General features: G+C 38.6%; 1 protein-coding gene across 3 annotated transcripts in view; it reads left to right on the top strand.

Annotated features, from left to right (window-relative positions):
• fign (fidgetin) overlaps window positions 1-22,951 on the top strand; it is a 31,310-nt gene extending 8,359 nt beyond the window's left edge. For all 3 annotated transcript variants that reach the window (XM_069702490.1, XM_069702487.1, XM_069702489.1), the window contains one exon: window positions 15,072-22,951. In XM_069702490.1, coding sequence (XP_069558591.1) covers window positions 15,080-17,302 — 2,223 coding nt within the window. In that variant the 5' untranslated portion in view covers window positions 15,072-15,079 and the 3' untranslated portion in view covers window positions 17,303-22,951. The remainder of the gene's footprint in view (window positions 1-15,071) is intronic.
• The last annotated feature ends 1,197 nt before the right edge of the window (window positions 22,952-24,148 follow it).

The raw sequence follows: 24,148 nt of genomic DNA, 5'->3' as shown, positions 1-24,148 counted from the left end.
GTCAAAGATGTGAATAAAAAGGATGCAAATCATTTGGCATAAAAAGACACATGCTCAGCGCAAAGATTTTGTTTGCCTTTGAAAGGCTGTAGCAAAGGAGTGAGGAGTTTTTAGTGTGCAAAGCTCCAGGCAGCTTTTCTAGGCTACAGGTCATGTGGGTCAGTGTTACACTCCCTGCAGCCTCACTTCAACCCTCGGTCTGGAAATAGAACATGCAACGTCACCCAGCCAGGAGGGAGGTAGATTCCAGACCTCAGTGGCCACCGGCTGCACATGTGGAATCTGCTCGTGTAGTTGACCCCAAGTGTTTGAAACTCCGAATGCTCCCGGTAGGATATTGTTATTTCATGCATACCCAAATGAGCGAGGCTGTACGAACCGCCTCGCACAAAGTGGACGAGTATACTTTCTGTTCACTGCTGGCTGTTCACAATTCATCAAGGGAACTCACATAGCCAGAGGCAGATTTATTTAACACTATGCATATAATCTGTAAGAAAGGCAAAACATAACCAATAAACAGTGGAGTAAATGTTTTATATTTGTGATTTCTGCCAGCAGGCCGTGTGCCTGCTTTTAAGCATTCAGTGCAATAGATGGAAAGCTGGCACATGGAGGACCGACACAAGAAGTGCTGTCAACAATCAAAACAAAGATTTATTCTAGCTTTGTAATCACAGATCGTGAAGCACGTCTGCTCTTAGCCTGATTGTCATTTTTGTTGTATCCACATATAAAATAGTAAAGTTGATATTTTAGGACATCATAACTGCAAAAAGAGGCTCATAAAACCACTAAAATACACAACAAGAGCAAACAAGTTATTTGAGACCGACGTCCTCCAAAAACCACCCGAGGTCTTTAGTGCAAGCAGCTCATTACGATCCTCAGTTACCGTTGAAAGAGAAGCGACCTCCAGCGGTCGTATAAATACCGACAGTCTGGTGTCCGGAGAAATGTCCCTGTCCTGATGACGTCTATGTAATGTTGGTTTTTCCCCGTTAGAACGGGTGGAGGGCGGGGGTTATGTTTGACGTGACAACACTTGGCTGCAGGAGACCGGTGTTCGCCTCTCGTTTCCAACCACCATTTTAAAACCGTGTTTAATTCTGCCATGACGACAAGAGTTGCACAATTTTAAGGAAGTAGTAACCAACGTCACCATTTCAGTCTTCCTTTCAACCCAAACTGTTCTGTTTCTGAGTGGGTTTTGTTCCTAAAGCTAACCAGGGCTCCCCGTTACCAAACACTGCTGTGGGTTTGAGGGTTTGGCCAAACGACCTATAAGGTCGTATCGGGTTGAGGACTTGTTGAATTTTTTCCTAGTACATCCATATTCGGGCTAATGTTGCCAATCTAAGATAAACATTAATCTACTAACATCATTAACCATCTGAATCTTCTGAAGATATCTTGAGTTATTTGTTTGTTTTTTTACAATTATTCTTTAGTTTAAGCACGTAGATCCAAACCAGTCCCAAATCATTTTCTTTTTCTTTTCCACTTGCTTTCAATTACATGTTTCGACGTAGCTTAAAACATTTAAAGAAGAATTAGTTTGAGCATGTTTACAGTAACAGAGATTAACAGTAGTCAGTGTCAATATTTTATAATGAAGGTTGCAGTACAGCCGTGCTATGTATATGGAAACATATGAGCATCTGTGATATCAAACACCTGACCGATTCCCTAATAATGACCATTTGAGAGAAAGCTGCATGTCCAAGCAGCGGTTCTGCTTTCTATCAGGGAAAGTAAAATCTATCAGCACTGATGAGTTCGCGCTCCATCGAATATATCCACACCAAACTGTTTATTGTGAGCTCCAATAGTGCTATTGTGCTATTCTCTAGTCCATGTGGTGCAAAGAGCCAATTCACATTTGAGCAATGGGTGACCCCAGGTTGTGTATATTGATGAGTGGGATTTGTTTCTTAATAGAATTGTGTCTAATTAATTAGCTTTTAATTGGTTGAACTCTGAACATGCAAATACAGCACATTGTGGAACAATCATTACTTTAAACTGCATAAAGAACTGCATATTGAGGTCGACATAATGAAATGTGGGAGATGTTTTGTGTCTGTTTATTCTGTTAATGATAATTTAACGCTTTGTATTGTAAAATTCACTTATTCCAAACTTCCCTAAGCAATGGATTTATAGCATCCTAAAAGGTGTTAGTGGAACAAAGAGAATGTAGAAATATTATAAATGCCTGGCTCTCAATTTCTATTAATTATCTCATTTATTTTTCACAATTGCTTTGTGACACAGATTGACCTTTTCTCTTTCCTTCATTTCATAATCTATTAAGAAATGCTCTGGAATAATTTCCGTTGCACGTCCCCTTTTTGCATTCTTGTAACATTTGTGTCAAAGCACTGAACTCTCTGAAGGCTCCCGATCGCTCATCCACTCGTCTCAGTGCTTCACAGTTGCTTTCAATCGACACCGGCGGCCCTCATTCATGCCATTTGTACAAATTACACTACTGACATAATTACAGTAAAGCCCTGCTCCACCATGCGTATGGATAAATGTGGTAACAGTCAAAGACATTCATACAGAATTGAGGTGTTTGTCTCAACAAACACAAATACCTCCCGCGACATGCTATCGTGTTAACCCTGTTAGCAGGCACCATTTTGTGTTTGCAAGAGTTCAGTATGTTGTTGAAAAGAATAACATGGTGCAGGGTTTAAATGAAATACTACAGTACCACAACATGCTTACATGCTGCGCACTGAGCTGAGGATTTTTAAGATATAAATGTACAGAGACACAATAAAAGTGAAAATGATTTAAATGAACAATAAGGAGATTTTGCCTGAAGTCAAAAGGCACATCCTGCTATTGTTACATGCAAAATGGATGTAAAAACGCACGTAAGTAGATACAACAGTGTGTTTCAATGAAATATGATCCTGCCTCATGGAGCAACTCAATCCCATAATAAACAATCCAGAAGTCTGACAGCAAAGGATTTCGGTCAGATTTGAAAAACAAGTGCATTTTGCATCAGCTTAAATTTTGTTTAAGTTCTTCTTGAGTCTCTGTGGCATTTTTCTCAACCTTTATTGTTCCACATTGAAACACAGCAACTGATATGAAGGCCGAGTCATGATACCTTTAAGGGATCACATCACATCACAGCAGTTTCCTACAGAACTCGTAACAATAACTGTGATTATGAACAGGCTGTAAAAATGCATTCATTGGCTCACTGGTTCTGGTTTTATAGGATCCACTGTACACACCGAAAGGGCACACAGCACTCGGTGTCTTTGCATATAATCTCCTGTAATTGAATAAATTTAAGGTTAAAAACTGTTTCTATTTAGAAAATACTACAATAATTCCTGAATGCTGGCAGGAGCTTTGTCAACATTTGTTTGCTGTTAAACGAATGACTTTGGTTTCCACCCTCCTGAACTCCAATCACAAGCGCTTGTTCTACGGACAACTGTTGCTTAGACCAAAACTTTGAATACACTGAATATATGAAGCTAAATGAGGATAATATGTTTAGGAAATGCTGCATAAAACATCTAAAACATTAGCACTGGATTTGCTTTAACAGCACCACCACAAATAAACATTTACTGTAAAGTTGAATATTCTTTTCAAAGACATTAGGTGTTGAAATTAAGCAGGTACAGAATACATGGTCATTATTTTATCAATTTAAAACCTCTTCTAGGGAAATTTGAGAATATATTCAGAATATGATCATTTTTAAACACCTTTTCAAAGCAATGTTTTAGTCGCTGACATAAATCCACTTAAATCCAAACTTACTCTTAAAAGCAAATACTGTAGTTCAGTTCCATGGTAGCATGCCATCTTAGTTTTTAGAAGTCATTGTTTGCCAGTGGGCGAACCAATCTCCTAGACAGCTCTTTCCTTGTAAAAGTTCCCCTTTTATGGCTTCACTACTTCACTTCAGTAACTTTATTACAGTATAGCTGAGAGATTTCTATTTCATATTGACCTAAGATTGCTTCAGTTGTCTCATTTCACCTTTTGTCTGGCCTGTGTTGGAGAAGTGACCTTCTTTGAGACTCGCAGTCGATATCACAGAATGCTTCAGAATGCTTCAGCGAAAAGCTGACAACAGTTACAGGAAAACATCCTTGCTCTGTTCGCTTGAGTATTTTCAATTAGAGTTCAATTTAAACGTTTAATCCGTTTTAATGGTAAATGGAATTACAGATGTCCTTGGCTTTCCTTGAGTTCGCAAAAAAAATGTTGAATTCCAGCAGCGCTGTTGCATTCATTTGTTAAACAGCATTGAGTGATTGGCATTTTTCTTGACTTTTCTTCTGTAGAGTATCGTGTAGGTCCTGTCGTCACGAGAGAAATACATCTTGAAATGTTCTTTAGTGCTATTAGAATGTTTTTTCCCCTTTGTATTTATTGATAAATCATAGTACAGATGTGTTACTATATATTTTTTGTATATTGCTTAAACAATGGTGTATAGAGGTTGAAGTAACGCCATTGGCTGTTTAGCTGAGCATTTCTTTTAAGCTAACAAATAAACAAAACAAAAAAATCAGATTTATGCCTCAACAATATGAAGAATGAAATTTCTTTATAATGTACGTTTGTCACCGACTTAACCAAGTTAACATGGCTGTAAAGTGTAATGGTTGGAAGTGTGAAGTAATCACAGTTGTGAATGGGACCGTTGAACAAGGTAATCTGTTCATTTCCAAGAGTGTTTGGATTGTTGGTTTGTAAATCAGAGGTCTGGTTCCCACTGTGGTCAAACCATCGCCTTGCAGTAAGAGTCATGTAAATATGTGAATAAAATCCAGAAAGTTCTACTAAAGATTTCCCTTCCCTGTTTGCTTTTCCCCCCCAGCCCCTTGTTCATCTTTGATTGGAGTCTTCCTTGGGGTAACAGACAGGACTGTGGGGAATGAAGATGTTAGCGAGTAGCTTTTTGGTCAATGAGCCTTCGTGTAGCAAGGTCACAATCTGCCTCTCTTCTCTTTTGAAGTGTGTAAGTGATCCTTGGAGAGGCAAAGTAGCCAAGTTCAGAGAGGCTTGCAAAATCACTGTTTCTACTCTATGTGCTGTTTGGTGAAACAAGCTTCACCCAGTGTTTGAGTTCAACGACTGTGTTCTTTTAACTAACAGGCCATTTGAGTATTCATCAGTATTATGCACTACAGAACACTATGTCGGCTGTCTCCTATAATTGTCTTAGTTTTATTCAGTGTACAAGTTCTACTTGTGTCTGAAGGGCTGTTAGTTTAGTACGTGTGGATTTAGCCATACTTAGGCTAGTAATGGAAGATGTAGCCTCAGGGGCCTCTTGGCCTGAAGAGTCATGGTTTAATGAGCATCACAGAGACAAAGAATGACAGCTCAGAGAATGTCTCAACCTCACGATTTATTGGATTAGAGAAATATGAGAAATATATGTTCCCCTAAAGCCAAGTTTATCATTAGCTAGCCAAGGTATGCAACAAAAAATGCTATTAAATTCAAATTTCAAAATGCAGCAGGAGTCACAGTAAAGTTTAGATTTATGACATATGGTGTCGTATTCATGCCATGGAAAATATGACCAAGTTTCCTTATTTTGCTGTATTGAAGGTTTGGTTACCACCAAGATAATATATCTATTTTCCTGTGAAACTTTTCCAAAGTAATCAATTTAATGTTCAGGATCAAAATGTGTTACTGCACAGTGTATGAAAATATTGTACAATGTGGAGAAAAATAGAAAAGAATACACACAAATGTCTTGTGACAAGCGCTGTTGCGTTCATTTGTTAAACAGCATGGAGTGATTGTCGGGAAATTCAAGGATTTGTCTTTAGTTTTCTTCTATAGAGTCTCATATCGGTCCTGTCGTCAATGTTCTTTAGTGCTATAAGAATGTTTTTTCTCCTTTGTATTTATGGATAAATCATAGTGCAGATGTGTTACTATATTTTTGTTGTCTATATTTGCTTAAACAATGGTGTATAGAGGTTGAAGTAACGCCACTGGCTGTTTAGCTGGGCATTTCTTTTAAAAACAACAAATTATTGGTTGGTTCCCACTGTGGCCAAACCATCGCCTTACAGGAAGAGTCATGTGAATATGTGAATAAAATCCAGAAGATTCTACTGAAGATTTCACCTCCCTGCTTTTTTCCTCCAGCCCCTTGTTGTTACTACAGTGAATGAAAATGTTGTACAATCTGGAGAACAATAGAAAAGAATACACACACAAATGTATTGTGACTATTCTGCTATTATTGTATATTGTATAAAAGCATGTGCTGCTTCTGTAGATTAATACAATTTTAGGAATTTTTATACTAACTGCAAAAAGATGTTTTTCTGTCATTTTTATGACCTGCCTTGTGTGTAACACAAACACAAGTCATGTATAACTTAAGTTGCATAATTGCAATTACTGTTGCTGCAGATAGAAAACGTATACTAAGGATTCATTCTCTTATTTAAAAGTGGAATAATATGGCTTCATTCCTGGCTGCATGGTGTACAGTTTGGTTGCTGCTATAAAAAGAGGGATTGTGAGACTGAGTAATGATTCTGCAACAAGTCCTCCAGCCTGAAAGAATATATAGGTTGTTTGTCCTTACACCCATAGGAGCATCAGCCAGAAACAGCAGATACTTCTCGCCTCTGGTTTGTTTGGTTGGGTACACAGAAAATGTCAGTTTAGGGAAACATCAGGGATCGAGTTAAAGTAGAGGACCATCATTGTCATGGTTACAGAAATAAAAATGCAGTTGCTGTTATACAACACTAGAAATGAAACTATGACTTTCAGTTTGCAATGGAAAACATAAATGTCTCTAAATCTCTTGAAGTCCAGTGTTTTGCCGACTTATCCCCTAAACCGGATATTCTCCTACAGACTGGGACTCTACACCTCACGTCACTCGCTCTTTTGCTCGAGTTATTATTCCACTATGTACACTACCAGCTGTTATTACAATGAAACATAACTATAAGACTTAATAAGCTGCTTGCCCACATGACCTACAGTCTTTTCCTTTTTTTTTTTTTTTTTACCACGGGAGTCAATCTGGTTTCCTCTAAGCTGACTTCAGAAATTTGTAGAACTGCCTAACGGCCGCAGCGACCATCGTTCTCAATTCAATACAAAGCAAGATCAGGACACTGTTGACACCAATCCAGGCAATCACAACGGTGCACTGCCCCTAGTGGTCAAAACAAACCACTGCCCCGGCCTTTAAAACAAGACTTCTAGGTTTTAATCTTCTGCTTTACTCTTATTTGTGATGTTTTGTAAGAGAATATATGTTGTAAGCAGGAAACGTACCGTGGTGACTGACATGTCTATTGAAAGTATGTTTAAAGACTGTTTTAATTTATATTATAATTTTGATGCCAGCTCAGGACTAGTGATCACAAGTACTGACGCCACTTCCACTGTCGTAATGACATTTCACAAGCAACACCATTTTTTTAATTCAAACTCTGGTCACCACAATAGGTTCTGATTTTTTGAGTTTGGAATAATTTGTTGACGGTTAGGACTACTTGCACAAAAACACAGACTACATTGAGTGTTTTGATTATTATATATTCCAGGCATAACATGTACAGCTGATATATTTAATAGTATGTATTATACAATATAATATTTTATTAAAATATTGTATGTGATTGTTTCTGTTCTCTGTGAATTCCTATGCAAGGTTATACATTAGCCCACCACAGACCGTCGGGGGTAGTCGTACCTCCAACTTGGTTATGTGGGAAGCCAGCGAGGGACGACAAAGCTACATAAACAAGTGTTTCTGATTGGTCAGCATGCCTGCAGAGTGGGTTGGGATCTGAGAGAGTAGAAAGAACAAACTGTGTATTGTGCTTCTGGTGAAGCTCTCTCAGCAGATGAAAAGAACCAGCTGACTTTGTGATTATGTGAGAAGGAGGCAGCACATGTCGTTTGCGGCCCACCCCGAGTTCAGCTGCAGTGACGAGGGCCAATCTGGCATGCCAATTTAGAAAAGTCTATACTATACTATACTATATACTATAAACTATTAAAGGATTAACCAATCGGGCACCTGTACATGTGCGCCATATCAGATATCTGCAAACATATAAGGGAGAGTTGTTTCTTATCTGAGCCATAACAATTGTATTGACCAGCTTTACTTACGTTGCTGAACCGGTTTTCTTTCCTTCTGGTGTGTTTTCAGAACTTTGGTATCGACTTGGTACTAAAGCATCGGTTCTCGTGACAGTTACACATCACTTTAACCAAGAGCATTATGTCTTGGACACACAGGCTGCACGTGTGTGTGTGGTGGTCGCAGGAAGTCTTGATTTGTGTTTTTAGGGGTAGAGCAGCTACACAGGCTGCGTGACACGCGCGTGTCACGCGTGTCATTCCTTACTGCCGACACACGTCTTCTCCAGAGTATCTGGGACGCCTATTTTTCAGACATGAGGTTCAGTTCCCAGCAAAAATGGACGGGAAAGATCTGGGATCACATGTGTACTATAGTGAAACGCAGTGTAAGCGCTATTTTTATTATGTCAATAATGCAGCAGGTGTTTATCTGGTGCTCTCTCCCTTATGGAAGGGATCTCTTCTATATCTGCATCTCCGTCGAGGGTAAACAAAAATCACGTGATTGCTCTTTTGGTTACAACTCTTCACTTGTCGATGTCAAACATTTGATCACTGATATTGGGACCGGCAGCAGCAGCGCTGCTACACTGAGCTGCAGCCATACAGCAAGGTATCTGCTACGCAGTGAAGGCAGCGTGGCCTGCGTTTCCTTTCATTTCTATGCATTTCTATAGATCTACGCTCCAAAGATGGCCGTTGCAGTGTGTTTGAACTGAAGCGTCTTTTAGATTTATACATTAAACATTGCAGGCAAATGGGATTTATTTTTCAAATCAGATCCAAACTCTGCCCGTCTGGTAGCACTCTGCTCGCTCAGAAGACGACGTCATCGCGTGTCGCGATGTCCAAACGTGGTTTGGAACCGGATTGTAAAAATCACATTTCATGGCTTCAGACTTTCAAAAATCAATCCAGATACAATCTGGATATGACAAAAATCTGATTTGAGCTGGCAGTCTGAACAGAGCCTCAAAAAACTTTAAACTACATTTATATGTTTTCAGTGTTGAGTTGATCCAGTAAGTGTATGATAAAGCTAATTAAATGTCACAAGTTTAATTAAGCAATTTAAACTTCACAAGTTTAAATTGTTTAACAGAAACAAGTAAAATACTAATAGTGCTGCCACAATAGACACTTTGAAATAATAATACTAATTTTCTGTTGTGTCATCCACGTTATATTGATAACACATTATAATATATTTACTGATGAAATTAAGCGCCCTCAGGTTTTCCATCAGTTCAGCTACACATGGCTTTCAATCAAATCATTCCACAACTACTGCTAATTATAACAAACAAATTAAAAAAATTCTGTTGCAGTTATTCATTGAATTGGCCAAATCCTTCGCTCTGGTTGACCTCTACCGTCTTCAAGATAAACTTCCTCTGAATATTCCATCTCAAACAACTCAAACCAACTTTGGTTCAGTCCCTATCTTCATAACAAAAAACAATGTTTTGTGATAAAGGGAAGAAATTCTGACATCAGGCATGCTTCCACTTCTTTTTTTTCCATTTCTATTAATGACCTCTCAATTTGTTCTCAATTTTGGGTGCAGATTAATACAGGCCACATGTTAAGATACATATTAAGAACTCATTTAAAAAGGATTGAATCAGTTCTGCAGTCTAACTTTAATATCCTACAATATTGGCTCGCAGTTAATAAACTGCTCAATCAAGCTAAATCGCACCAAAACATGAAATCCAAATCTAAATCTTTTTTATTTTTTCTTGCCTATTTTGATGGTGCACTGCAAACACTTGAACACACAAAATACCAGGCCGATGTCTTGACTGCGAACTCTCATTTAAATACCATATTAATTATATTGTGAAAAAAATTGCTTTTCATTTACTGTTAAAAAGAAGCTCGTGTTACAACTCAATTTACGAATATTTGATTATGCTGCTGATGTGTATCGGGCTACAATCTTAGAACTAATCTTCCTCCCCTCAATATAGTTTATAATAGACGATGCGGATTTGTTCTTGGCTGTCCTTTCAATAATCATAATATGTATGAAGCTCTTTCATTTCCCCACTCCGATCATGGGAACACAATGACGTTGGCTGCAGTTTACTTTCAGATGTACACATTTAAATTATCCTCCTGATTTAAAACCGTTTATGGGACTTTTCTCTGCTAATTATCAATTGAGACATTCAACGCAGCTCTTTTTCTCCAAGTCAATCGCTGAAACAGCCCTCATCTAAAAATGACCTTTCTTTTTGTTATAGTATCAGTTGTGTATGTCCATAATAACAACTCTATGATCATGTTTTGTGACGTCATTACTTAATGCTATTAATTCATACATAATCTATGAATCATTGATCCATTTTCATGCTGTGCTTTGAATAATATTTTCTGATTTTGTATGTCTTTTGGTTGATATTTGTTATTTTTGTTTGTCACGTTTGGTATTGTTTAATTAACTTGCTATTTTTGCCTATTAGATAACATAAAAAGTTCAATGATATAAAATGTGTCTTCAGTTAACCTCAAATACATTTTGACGGTGGTGTTCCCGACATTTAGGGTGTTTTAAATAACTAATATGTGTTTGCTAAATTGAAGTAGCACGAGCTTTTTAGCAATCGGTTTGTTTCACTTCATCAGTATGATCAGAAGAATTATTGTGATTACAAAGAACGGTCCTGTCACAGAAAGTTGTCTGCTTGAGTTAACTGTAATAAACATACTAGCACATACTTTGACAGTTATTTTCCAGCCTTTATGTTCGTGTTAGAATAGATTCCACTGGGATCAGTGGGCTTTGACAGTGTGGAGACATTTTACTGCCATGGGTGGTCAGACTGAGATGTATGGGCAGCAGCCCTGGAAAAGACAGTGACTGAGGAAGGCATATCTTTTCTAAATGAGGGGTTAAATGGCACCCTGCCATCCAAAGATTGGAATTACTGCCACATGGAGCTCTAAATTGAGTTTAAATAGTCTTAACTTGATATGTGAGATGAATGACTGTCTGTAGGCATACCGATTACCACTTCACACTGTATTAGAATGTTTTGCCCCTCCCCTACTTAGAATACCTCCCGTGAATTTGAATATGAATATGAGCTTGTTTTTATTTATAAACATAATTACTGTCTGTCTGCAATATTTGAACGCTTGTCAAGTAGAGAGCTCTGTGTGTGTCGAATAAAAGCAAATGCTCCCATAATTATGTTTACATCCGGTGATGAAAATCCCAGGGTTGTAATGATCAGTAATTATAAATACTTTTCAGTATGTCGACTGCCTCAGCTGGGACTATTGTGTAGTGTGAAGTGCAGAGTTTGTGCAGCTTAATTATGACATTGTGCATGACTAAATGTACCAGTCTGCTTCAGCTCTGCAAAACACTTCCAGTGCATAATCATGCTCAAGTCCGACTTTAAAGAGCTCATTACAGTTAGTTTTCTAAAGAGCGGCTTATTAAACACAGTTACCTAATAAGCATCTTTGGTGTTGCAAATTGGTAAAAATGGTAATGAGTCTGATTAGGCTGCGTTTCAATTACGACAGCTTTCACTTCCCTCCCCCTCCCCCTCTCCTTCAACCCACCCACTGTCCCCTCCCCCAAACCAAAAAGAGGAAGGAAAGTCCAGCTCTTTATGCTTGGGAACCCTCCTGGAAGGCATTTTGCTTTATCTCTCTCTCCCTTTTCCTCTCGCTCTCACTCAAACACACATACACAGAAAAAGGAAAAGAAAACCTCTCTGCCACCTCTGTGCTTCCTTTCAGCAGCACAGTAATGAATAGAGAATTGTGCAAGCGGTGGTCCAATTTACGCACTAGGAAATTGGATGGACAGAGTGGAGGCCCACTCTTGTTTGCTTAAAAACGGCCTGGGCTACCAGATTAATAGTTCCCAAAAAGGTCAGCATCTCTGTTTCATCGATGATGATCACTGAACCAGAAATTAAACACCATAGCACAGCATGACACCACGGCATCACATGTCAAACGCATTTCAGCTCCACCTGGTCTTCTTTTCTTTGATGAGCTTATGATTGTGTGAACTGTGTACAATATATAACATGAATTGTCAGGAAACCACTCTTAACCACAATGATGATGCTATACATTTTTAATGCTGGACAAATATGCGTGTTCTCAAAGAAATCTCATATTTAGCAGGGGGTCATAACTCCCAAATAACAGAACACAGAAAAAACATGTTTTAGAATAATTATCTTAAATGTACCAAAGAGGACCATTAAGAGCTCTGAATCCACGAACACAAAACAGTCTCACAAAGGCCTTATTTTTGGTGGCTGATCAGTGGAATCTGAGCCTGAGTCCTCCGGCTATCTGAAAACATTCCACTAATGAAGCACTCGGTAATTATACCATTTTAAAGAAGGACAAAGGAACCTGTGGATGTTGTATTTGAATGTCTATGCAAGTAGAACAAAGAACAACATTTTACCGTAATGCTAAAGTACGAGATCATTATGCTATTGACTGTGTGTGTGTGTGTGTGTGTGTGTGTACACATACATGCATATCTGTGTCTGTATATTATTTTACAAATATTCAGACTTTGTCCTGGGATGCATTTACCATTCATACCATAACCATGTTTATATAAAATATATGAAATACCATGTTTATATCAAAAGTCTGATTCTCATTTACATACGACGCTTTATAACTGTCTTAAGTTAGAGGGAACTCGTAGACACAATAAATAATTTGAAACTTGCACACAGTAATACAAATATTAATGAAAATGTCATTATGTTATTGCTATTGTAGCTAATACTAAATCTATTTTGGTAATTTAACATAACATAACATAACATAGGACAGCATAATATACATATTTTTCTGCTGGGTTTGGTATTTTATATAAAATATACACGTTTGCCAGGTTAAAGTTATTTTATAAAACATCTCAAGTCTTCTTTGGATGGTCTCCATTTTATAAAATACCTGAGGCTCAGTGATCTCAAGTACACTTTGCAAGTACCACTTCTTTGATTGTCCAAAGTGGCACATTGTCCAGAGAGGATTAGCAGTAATAGAGGAATCTCACACAATAAGCTGTGTGCAATTTTGTTATTGACAAAATGTGCCTTGAGTGTTCAAAAACTCGTGAATGATTTTACAAAAGCTTTAATCCTGATACTTGCACTGCAATGCCAGTAATGGTTGCAATTTTTGGCAGTTAATACAGCACTATTTGCTATTTCCCAAATACTATTTTGATTTGAGGAATGTTTTTTCAGTAATAATGTGGAAAATGTCATACCAGACAATTTGTTTAAAAAAAAAAAAAAAAAAAAGTATTTTAATGTAGTTTAACGGAAAAATATCAGGTGTGAGGCTGCACTGGAAAAAAAAAATTCTCCACTTAAAAACTCGTACCTTTGCATTGCACCCACGTATATATCTAACAAAATAGCTGACCTAGGATATAGTGAGTGACTAATACAGTAGGTAATGACTGACTTCTTTTAAATAAAATAAAATAAATAAAGGGTTTGGCCTTATAATGTAAAGAGGATATTTCATTTTTGTAATTTTATCTTTTACTTTGTAATTGTTCCCGATAGGATTTGTTTTCATACGGCAATTTCTTTAGGTTGATGAGCATTAACAGTGTGGCTACTATATTTCTCTGCCCAGGCTTTTTGCCTCAGGCAGGTTTTTTTTTTTTTTTTTTTTTCATCACTAGCTTGGATAGTTGACAACCATGGAGCCATAGTATGGATCCCTTTGACTAAAACATTGTAAATTAGCACAATTAGTGCAGCATCATCCTGCTAATTAGCTGCTGGTGTCTTGTGCGGTGGGTGGGCAAATGGCTGGGAGGGAGTCAGAAGGGAGTCTGCAGACAAACACTGCATTTGTAATCTGCCTCTGGACAGTAGCTGTTTGTTGCTTAAATCCTGTGATATTAACCTACTGAAGTATAAAGTACAACCTGACATCGCCTGCTTAATAAAGACAGGCATTCTTACAGGCAGGAAAACTTTGCTCAAATGCATCTTCTCACATCTTGTAGCTTTTGGTCAGATTAGTGTTGATGAAAGATTTGTGAGGCTCTGTACACTATCTCAGATTGTTTTGAGCTCTAATCTCTAATAGTCTACATTGTTTGGGGGTATATCCTCTGATAATCCCGGAGTAAAAGATGACAGCATGAGTAGAAACTTTTATTTGCAGATTGACTTTAGGGTTTAACTTGATTATTTCTGTCATTCAAACCCTTAAGACCATATAGAGAGGCTGAGAGAGGCTGCAGAGAAAAAGACAAGTGAAGCATGTTTTTTTTCTCTTCCTCACTCTGCCGACAAGGAAGCAGTAGGCAGACTCGATGTGGATGTAATTCATGCTGGGCTGAGGGGTTTGTGTGATGAAAGCAACAGAGCGCTGCCAAGGAAGATTGCTTTGCTGCTCTCCTCCAAGCAGATTTGAAACTGTCTCAGAATGCCTCAGATGAGAGTTGGATTATAGACTGACCTGCAATGTCTGTGTCACTCTGCTCTGCGTTGGGTGGATTATACCACGGTTACCAGGTGTTGGCTCCCACATCCTCATACTGACCATGATGTGGATTCAGTTAGTGTAGTCTGTTTGTCAAATGACCGACATTTGGAGATGACGAAGCAAGATGTAAAAAAATGTTGTTGTTTTTTAGAAGATACTGTACTTCAGAATACTCTCATTAATTTTTGTCTTTATACTACTTATAAGTAAGAAAAAAATACAAATCTTTTACTTTCTTCTTTGTATTGTTTTACCATTCTCTGTCCAACCAGTTTGGAAACCTGTTTCTTTCTTAGTGTTTGAATCTTTATTATTTCATTATTATAGAAAATTGAAGAATATCAGAATATTCATTTTAAATGATTATGAGCCGTAATTTAATGCCTACTTTGACATATTTCTCCCTTATGCGGAATATCTAGGTCTAAAGATGCAGTGGACCCCAGAGCACACACAATGGGCAGAGCAACACTTTGACATCTCATCCACTACCCGTTCGCCAGCACACAAAGTAGAGGCCTATCGGGGGCACTTACAGCGAACATACCAGTATGCGTGGGCAAACGATGACATCTCTGCACTGACTGCCTCCAATCTGCTTAAGAAATATGCAGAGAAGTACTCTGGGATCCTAGAAGGTCCAAATGAAAGAGCCCTGCTGTGCTCCTACTCCGATAGCAGCGCTGGCCTCATGAATGGACGAAAGTCAGAGAATGAGTCCTGGCAGGAGGGGATTTACCCAATGAACTGTGCTCCAGATGTTATATCTGTGAGCAAAGCTGGAATGACAGCTGCCCTACCCCCTACAGATGTGTCTGCTAGCATAGGCAGCTCCCCAGGGGTGGCCAGCAGCTTGTCTGAGCCCAGCTATTCCAGCAGTAACTGTGGGAGTCACACAGCCACTACCCTCCACTCGGGCCTCCACTCTCAGGAATATACTGCCAGCTACAACGGTTCCTACCTGCATTCGAGTTACAGCGGCCAGAGTACCCCAGCCCTCCCCTCCCCACATCCCTCTCCTTTGCACAGTGCTGGGCTATTACAACCGCCACCTCCGCCTCCTCCCCCTACTTTAGTGCCGAGCTACAACGCCGGGTCTCCAAACCTTCCCAACTACAATTATCCTCCAACGGGGTATGCTTCCCAGACTGCTGTTGGCCCTGGTTATAGCCCAGGGGGAGCACCCCCTCCCTCTGCTTATCTGCCGTCCGGTATTGCAGCTCCTACACCAATCCCTCCCTCCACACTGCCCGGCTACACCTACCAGTCCCATAATCATACCCCAATTGCACCAACACCTTTGAATGGCAGCACATCCAACTCATTAAAACGAAAAGCTTTCTACATGAGTGGACATGAAGATATGGACTCAAGCTATGGCAATTTCAACTACAACCAACAGCGCTCTTCACAGAGCCCGATGTACAGAATAGCAGACAGCAGTGACTCAAACGGGGGCAATGGCTTTGACAGAAATGCTGAAACGTCGTCTTTAGCTTTTAAGCCAACCAAACAGCCAATGTCCTCTGATCAGCAAAGAAAATTTAACTTGCATTCTGGCAGACCACTCACCCCTCCATCATATGGCTCAACCAAAAGCTCTGCAGGTGATCTCCGAACTGGTGAGCCTTACAGCAAGTTTGAATCTCCCATCATGAGCGAGCAAACTCAAGAGCACAGACAGCACCTCTCTCACTCCCTAACAGGGCCCGACATCGGTACGGCTACCTCGTCCATCCACGCTGCAGAGGAACAACTGAAGAACACCGATTCCAACCTGGTGGAAATGGTGACCACGGAAATCCTTCAGCAGGGCTCCCCAGTGGACTGGAGTGACATCGCAGGTCTGGATTTGGCCAAAGCAGCCATCAAAGAGGAGATACTATGGCCCATTTTAAGGCCTGATATGTTTAGTGGACTTGCCACATTACCTCGGAGCCTCCTTTTATTTGGACCTCAGGGAACTGGGAGAACGCTGCTGGCACGCTGCATGGCCAGCCAGCTGGGGGCGGCCTTTTTGCGACTAAGCAGTTCAGCACTGATGACCAAGTGGCTGGGGGAAGGGGACAAGATCATTCAGGCATCTTTCCTCGTGGCCCGGTGTCGCCAACCGGCAGTAGTCTTCATCAGTGAGGTGGATCTGCTGCTGTCAGCCCAGCTCAGTGAGGAGAGCCCAGTGAATCACCTCAAGACTGAGCTCCTCATACAGCTGGACAGTATTCTGACCTCTGCTGAGGACCATGTTCTCGTGGTCTGCTCCACCAGTAAGCCTGAAGAGATCCCGGAGTCCCTACGGAGGTACTTTACCAAGCGATTGCTCATCCCGTTGCCTGATGGGACAGCACGACATCAGATAATCAGTCAATTGCTTTCGCAGCACAACTACTGTCTAAGTGACAAGGAGATGTCACTACTGGTTCAAAGGACAGAGGGCTTTTCAGGACTGGATGTGGCCCAGCTGTGTCAAGAGGCTGTGGTAGGTCCTCTGCATGGCATGCCTGGTACTGACCTGTCAAGCATCCACCCAAGTCAGATGAGGCCTGTGTCTTACCAAGACTTTGACAGTGTGTTTTGCAAATTCCAGCCCAGCATATCACAAAAAGAACTTGACATGTACACGGAGTGGAATAAAATGTTTGGTTGTAGTCAATGAAAGAGACCCATCAAACACAATTTCTTTAAATCCAGTTGTTAAATACAAATAAGTGTTTGGCCTTCAATGAACAAGAAAAAAAGCAAACAGTGGTGACATGAACATATTATATAGAACGAAAGGGATGGTCCTTACAGGCTGCAGACAGAAGACACATTGGTAAAATCAATTTGACGATTTGTATGACTGAAGCCATGTGCTCACTAAAACAACTTGGAGAAAGTTCCCCCCATTTTTGTATATACATATATATATATGAATATATATATATACTATTCTGCTGATCTTGAGATTTAGTTGCTATCAAGTGCCTGAGGTGGTGCTGTTAAAGTTTTTTGTTGTAGTTTTTTTTTTTTTTTTTTTTTTTTTTTTTGGCCTCACAATTTCATTGGTGACATGTGCTGATATAAAAAAAAAAAAGCTTTACAATGTGACAAAAAAATGTGCTTTCTCTTTTTTCATTGGAACAGTGTTCTTCAGCTTTGTCTGTTTCGTGCTCTCTGTGAACAGTTGTGGTTAATTTGAGCTGAATTAAATTTATTGGCATAATTTCAGTTGAGCTTCATTACCTTGCGCAGGTTTTATGTATGTGTAACACATTTAAATACAATAACATCGACACACTCACACTTTTAAAGCTGTAACAATATGATTCTAGCCAACTTAAGTTTGGTTCATGTACTAGCCTCTCTGTAGATGAAATGACCATGAAAAGACAAAAAAACTAAATATTGTAAAAGTAGTACTTCACAATGTAAAATTATACCATTTTTTCTTTTAGTGTTCTCTATTTGAAAACTCAGGAAAGTGATGATGATATGTATAGTACCTCATAAGCTTGTATCGAAGCATTACATGCTACACAAGCATTTGGCTTGCATTCAAAATTGCGTCATCAAAACATGAAAGGCTATATAATACCTCAAAAAGCTCCAAATGAAATGAGAAGGTTCTTACAACGAATGTATGAGAATAATTCTGGTTCATTTGCAAGGCAAAGTCATTTGTTTAGGATTCTTTACCTTTGAATTTGTTTGAAATGGAAACTTGTATCATGATCAGAGATTTGCCTTTGAAAAGAAAGAAAGGAACTATTATGTATCTGGAATTGTAGCCTTGAGGAAGTTTCTGTTTGGAGCGTAGTTGTTTTTTTTCTATTAGCTATCGCACATAAAACCTTCATTTACATCAAATACAATTATCCTGTTGCTTAGTTCCCTGTTTGCAGACATAACTGTTCAGCTTGTGGTGATGCAGAGCTGAGAAAAAAATCAAAAGGTGCAGACAAACATCTTGGGGTTGAGGAAGACAACTGCCCTGAGCTATTTCTTTCCATCCTGCTGCTGTTTTATCATTAATGAAACCTAAGGATTATGTATAGCCGAAGTTCCTTTCTACCTCAGTTTTTTTGTTATCTCTGAAAGACAAATTCACAAAGACAGCAAAATGTCAGCACCTATTCTGCTTGTTTGATGAGGAAACCCTGTGAGACAACACCAAACAATATTTTGTTGTGTGCAAAATCTATTAGCTTTACATTTTGATAACTCCCAGGAAGCCTGTGTCTCACCACATAATGTACTTCAAGGGGAACACCACTGAATATCAGGTTTGGGATCCACCGTAGGATAATTTGGTCTGTATTCGCTAACATTGACTGCTGGATCTTGTTGTCACACCTTGTTTGACCCCTGAATCTTTGAGGTCAAGCAGAAACTCAAAAACTGACGTTATTTACAGGTGCTGCCTACAAATGTTCTGTCTTCAGAAATAATGCCATTAATATAAAGTTTACAGAGGAACTGGTTTGAACTTCTGAGGCAACAACTGGAACATTGATGAATTGTGTGGCATTCCTTTTTGAGGACATGTTTTGAACGCTAGTCTCACGACTGTCTGTATACAAAATGCTTGTTATTCTTTCTGTGTTATCATTTTCACATTTTAACTGTGTTATTAATCACACTTTGCTGCAATTAAGCAGAACATTTCCATGCAACATTTCCAACAACAAAAGAGCAGGACTGACAGATGAATTGGCAAGTAAAAATATTGAATGTATTATGTCCTCACAGCAGTAAGAAAAGCAAAGCACTCGCACATTTAAAAATGCCACTAAAGTAGATATCACTGTAGGTGTGTATTACTGCAGAGGCGCTGAAGGACCTTGTTTTGTTGTATTTTTAGGTCCCTATATGTTTGTTGTCTATTGCACATGTTTTTACTGTTCTTTTTTTTTTTTCATCATACAGTAGGCATATTGGTCACCGCCACCTACTTTGGTATCGTTAACTCTTTCAGATCCATATCAGGATGTTTACAGAGCATCCAAAACAGCAGCAGAGCACCTACAGCACAGAACAAAGAAACCAACAGCCATATCTGGTTGTAGTTCCACATTATCTATGTTATGCTGTACATTTATAGATGAGTACTCCAGTCATAAGTTTTGGCATTTTCAGGCCAGTGTCACGGCGTGTAATACACCCAAAAGTCCACTAGAGGACTCTGTGTCAGTGTCACGTTTTGCCTCTCCGAGGCGTGAAAAGCACACGCATGTATGACCAGGGTCGAAGAAGTAGGTCATGTGATGAAGTACAAAGAGTGATGAGGTCCACACAGGAGAGCAAACGCAGGACTTTCACCCAGGAGGCCGGTGTTTGAGTCAGTTAGAAAGCAAAAGCAGAAATGTAACGCAAGTAAGTTACTTACGTAACGTATCTGACTTGCATATAAAAAAAAGTTAACGTAACCTACGTGACCCAGAGGACGTTACCGACAATTCATAATTTACCAGAAAACATGATCTTTTCTGTACAAAGTAGTGTTGGTGCCCAAACCTGAGGCACCGTACTTTCCACCGCTAGGTGAGGCGAAACTTCCTGCGGTGGGCTGACGGGTGTATTACACACTTTGACTTGATACCAGCTGGTAATTTCATTAAGTCCACAGAAGTTATATTTTGTGGAACAGTAACCCAACCCAACACATTTTAATCAAACAGGATCATTTCATTTGTTGAAACATTCATAAAGGAAAGTTTGTTGACTTGCATGTAACTGAAGAGACAGTGGGGTGAAACATGAATGCCGCTTTATGTTTACTTATAAGTATTATTTTTTCAGAGTATGTAGAGGTGGGTCCTTTGAATTCAAAAGTTCACACTGACCAAACACTTTTTCTGTTATATCAAGTGAAACCGTCAGACTCACTGGTTACGTTGAAATTGTCCACGTAGAAGTCTCAAACATAAAACACATTTAATTAAATATAATTAACCCAGTATTCTTGGAAACACATCGTTGTGTAGTTCAAAAGTGTTGCTTTTTTTGTTTAAGAGGAGAAGTGTAGTAAATGAAGAACGCTTCCCTTAAACACTCTCCTTAAATATTGCATCAGTATTTATTGCACTTTGAGGTGTTATTGATTTTTTTTTCTTCTTGAAGCCAAAGTAAAATATTTTTTCTTTTGAATATGATGAGCATGCTTTTGAAGAAGCTGCATTTCAGTGCCATTAATGCCGCAATGTAAGCTGTGCTTATCTGAAATTGGAAAGTTTTTAGCACTCTCCCTGGGCATACAGTTATTGTATCACACTTTGTCAGATATTCAAGAGGTATGCGAGTTTTCTTAAACCTTAGTTTTCCTGTTTTACCCTGTCCGGGTTAATGAACTCTACAACTGCTTTGAGTACAAATAGAAACACTGTTTAATCTGTTCATCTTAAAAAAAAAAAAAAAAAAAAAGCAACACATATATTGGCACAACATGTCACAGCGCACAGTGTTGTCGCACTGAGATACAGCTGTTGAATATAACTGGATGTAAAGGTTTTTGACGAGAGGGCGCTAAGAAGCGCTGAGTGCCATCGACAAGCACAGATTTCACAAGTTTAAGAGGTCGAACAGCAGAGAAGCATGTTAAAAAGGGGAAAATGTTCCACTCACACTAAGTACTACTTATAATCTCTTACACAACAAACCATTTTGTCACATATTTGCGTTTTTCCGCTGTCTTCTGAACCGTGCAATAGAGCACAACGTAGCACAGGGCTACAATGGTATGATTTTAATTGTCACGACAACTAGACAGTAAAAAGGCTTACGGCAAGATCTGACAAGAGGAAAACAATTACCCATCTATTCAGATAGGGTGTATATTTCACATGCTGTAGATGTTATCATTCAGAATTGTGGTTTGTTAATAAGGGTGTTGTGATGAAAAGGCCTACAGTCACAAACAACAGTTGAGCAGAACCTCTGATAAGCACATTGAGTCCCACAGTGATACCGACTCGGTCACTTGAATCACTTTTTTTTTTTTTTTTAACTCCTTTAGTATTTCTGTAATTGCATTTCATTGAAAACTGCTTGTATTGTTGATTCCATCCTATTTTTTTTTAGTCTGGTATTCTTTATAACCATTTCTACCTCATTGCTACATATTGTACATGTAGTACTCATGTCCTGTCATTTTGAATGTCATGCATTTGTGGATAAAAAGTTAAAACAACAACAACAAAAAATGAATAAAATAAAAGCTTGCCCTTGAACCTGAGCAGTCTACCTCAAAAAGACTGTCGTTACACTGTCAAGTACAAGTCACAGAAAAAAAAAAAGGCACCTTGAGGACAAAGATGAAGTGAACCTGCACATATTGACGTACAGTTTATTTACAATATTGCATTTTGATTAAGCTGTTGTGGACTGTTTCCTCTGCAAGGTCTGCAATGCAAATTCTTTTCCTAAAAAAAAAAAAAAATAATAACAAATTGCTTTAATCATTTGTGAATTGTTGTAGTGCGCATGTTAATGTGGATGTATGTGCACTTGCAATTCGACACGCAAGTACGAGGGGATAACGTTAAGATATGAACATTTTGAATTTTTACTTTTCATATACATGTACAGAGAATAAACTTGCACATAGCTGTACGTATTGTACATTTGCTAATGATATACAGCATACATATGAAAAATGCACCACATACATGTTTATATGTGTGTATGTATTGCCATACTTACAGTACAGTCGATTTAAATGTATTTTAATTTCAAGGTACATAAAGGTTATTGAAATACTGAATAAAGATGTTTTCTGTTTTTCCTGAACTCTGGATGCATTTTGTACCTTACTTAATTAAAATTGCAATGGTGTGCTAGGATGTGCTATTTCTGTTTCAAGCAATTTCTTGTGAAAGATGATGTTAAATCAGTCATAACGTAAATCATAATTACTTACTTTACTGCTGTTTAACGTAAACATAGTGAAAGTAATTTAGTGTGAGTTTAAAGTTTACTTTTTAATACACTCCTCCCATCAATATATTATAAATCACTACTGGCTTTTTATTTTTCTTGAAAATGAACAGCTATGCTCAACAATTCCTCTTTCATGGTATCATTAAGTTGGAAATGGTATATGCGTAGGAAGGTTCTGTGCAATTAACATAAATGAGGAGACAGAGCGCACTATGTTCCTGTTGGTTATTCTCTTCTTTTTTTTTTAAACCTGTGAGCGTGTCAGTATCATCTGTGGCTGCACATGAAATTTACCATATTTATGTTATTTCAGGATTCTATACACGGGAGGAATAACACTGCTTTTACAGAAAAATAAAACTAACTTTGTACTTGTATTATGTCATTTATGGAGAAACATTTTTTGCATTGAAAATTGTAAATAAAACATGGTTTAATTTCCTTTTAGCTGTTCTAAATTAAGTTGTACATGATTGAAATGAGTAAAAATGAACTAGTTAAAAAAAAAAAAAATTAAAAAATGAAGGGGTGTGAAAAAGGTAATCTTCTATAATCAGTGCCAGTCAGCGTCTGAGTACTTTCCTTCATAAGGGCTGATAAACTTGTCAAGACAAGAATACTAACACACACTGCAGTCTCAGTGGAGGACGGCGTTGTTCTCAAGCCTTATTCAGCTGAAGCACATCGAGAGAACATGTCTGCAGGAAAACTGGAGTAATTCAGTCAAGGTAATTTCAGGAATCTTATATCTAAATTTAAAAAAAAACAACTACTAAACGTTATAAACACTAATAATACAATATAATACATGTTACTCCTTTATACCACAACTACTACTTTATTCTACACATATAATATATTTGTCTTGTGTTAAACAACAGAGCAAAAGAAACCAGGTTTACATCTGTTGATAATATTGTGTTCTATCAATTAAGTTAAATAGGAATCAATGCAAAAACATTTTTTTGTCTTTCCTGTTCTTTGTGTGCTAAACCTCAAGTAACTGCTAAATCCAGACTGTACAAGGAGGTAAGTGGACAAATCATTCAGTATGAAAATCTACCAAACGACTGTCAGTAACACCTGAACGCTCCACCTTCTCCATAATATTGTTCATTTAGCAGGCGGCTCATCTCAGTGGTACCGATGGTGGTTCCTGGATATATAGATCAAAACATCCACATGCATGCACGTGCTTTGTTTTCATGTCTAACACTTCATGGTGTCTATCTAGTGCCATAGCAGCATGTCTCCTATAAGAGAAAGATATATACAGTACACATCCTTCTTCCATCCTGCCAGCTCGGAAATTCTGGCAGCAAACATGCCCTTTGTTTCTTTCCACTGAATTTTTAAACAAGAGCCATTTGACCAGGAGGGAAAAAAAATCAGGACTGATAAGAGAAAAATAAAGTTGAGTCAAACAAATTACACTCAAGTTATTAGTGGCTATTTTGTAAATATCAAAGATCCACTTGTCCCAGTGTTCTGTGCTTCATTTGCATTCTGATGAAACTGGAGTGGATGTGTGTGAACTCGGAGGTTATCTGTGGAGCTGCAGCGCTGAGCAGCCGAATCAGACAGC

This window comes from Brachyistius frenatus, unplaced genomic scaffold (assembly GCF_029030835.1).
Source record: "Brachyistius frenatus isolate BFR_SWC_R1_liver_20210118 unplaced genomic scaffold, ASM2903083v1 Contig_42, whole genome shotgun sequence".
In the NCBI taxonomy this organism is placed as follows: domain Eukaryota; kingdom Metazoa; phylum Chordata; class Actinopteri; family Embiotocidae; genus Brachyistius; species Brachyistius frenatus.
The sequence above is the reverse complement of the archived record's forward strand: the minus strand, read 5'-3'. Positions and strand labels throughout refer to the sequence as shown.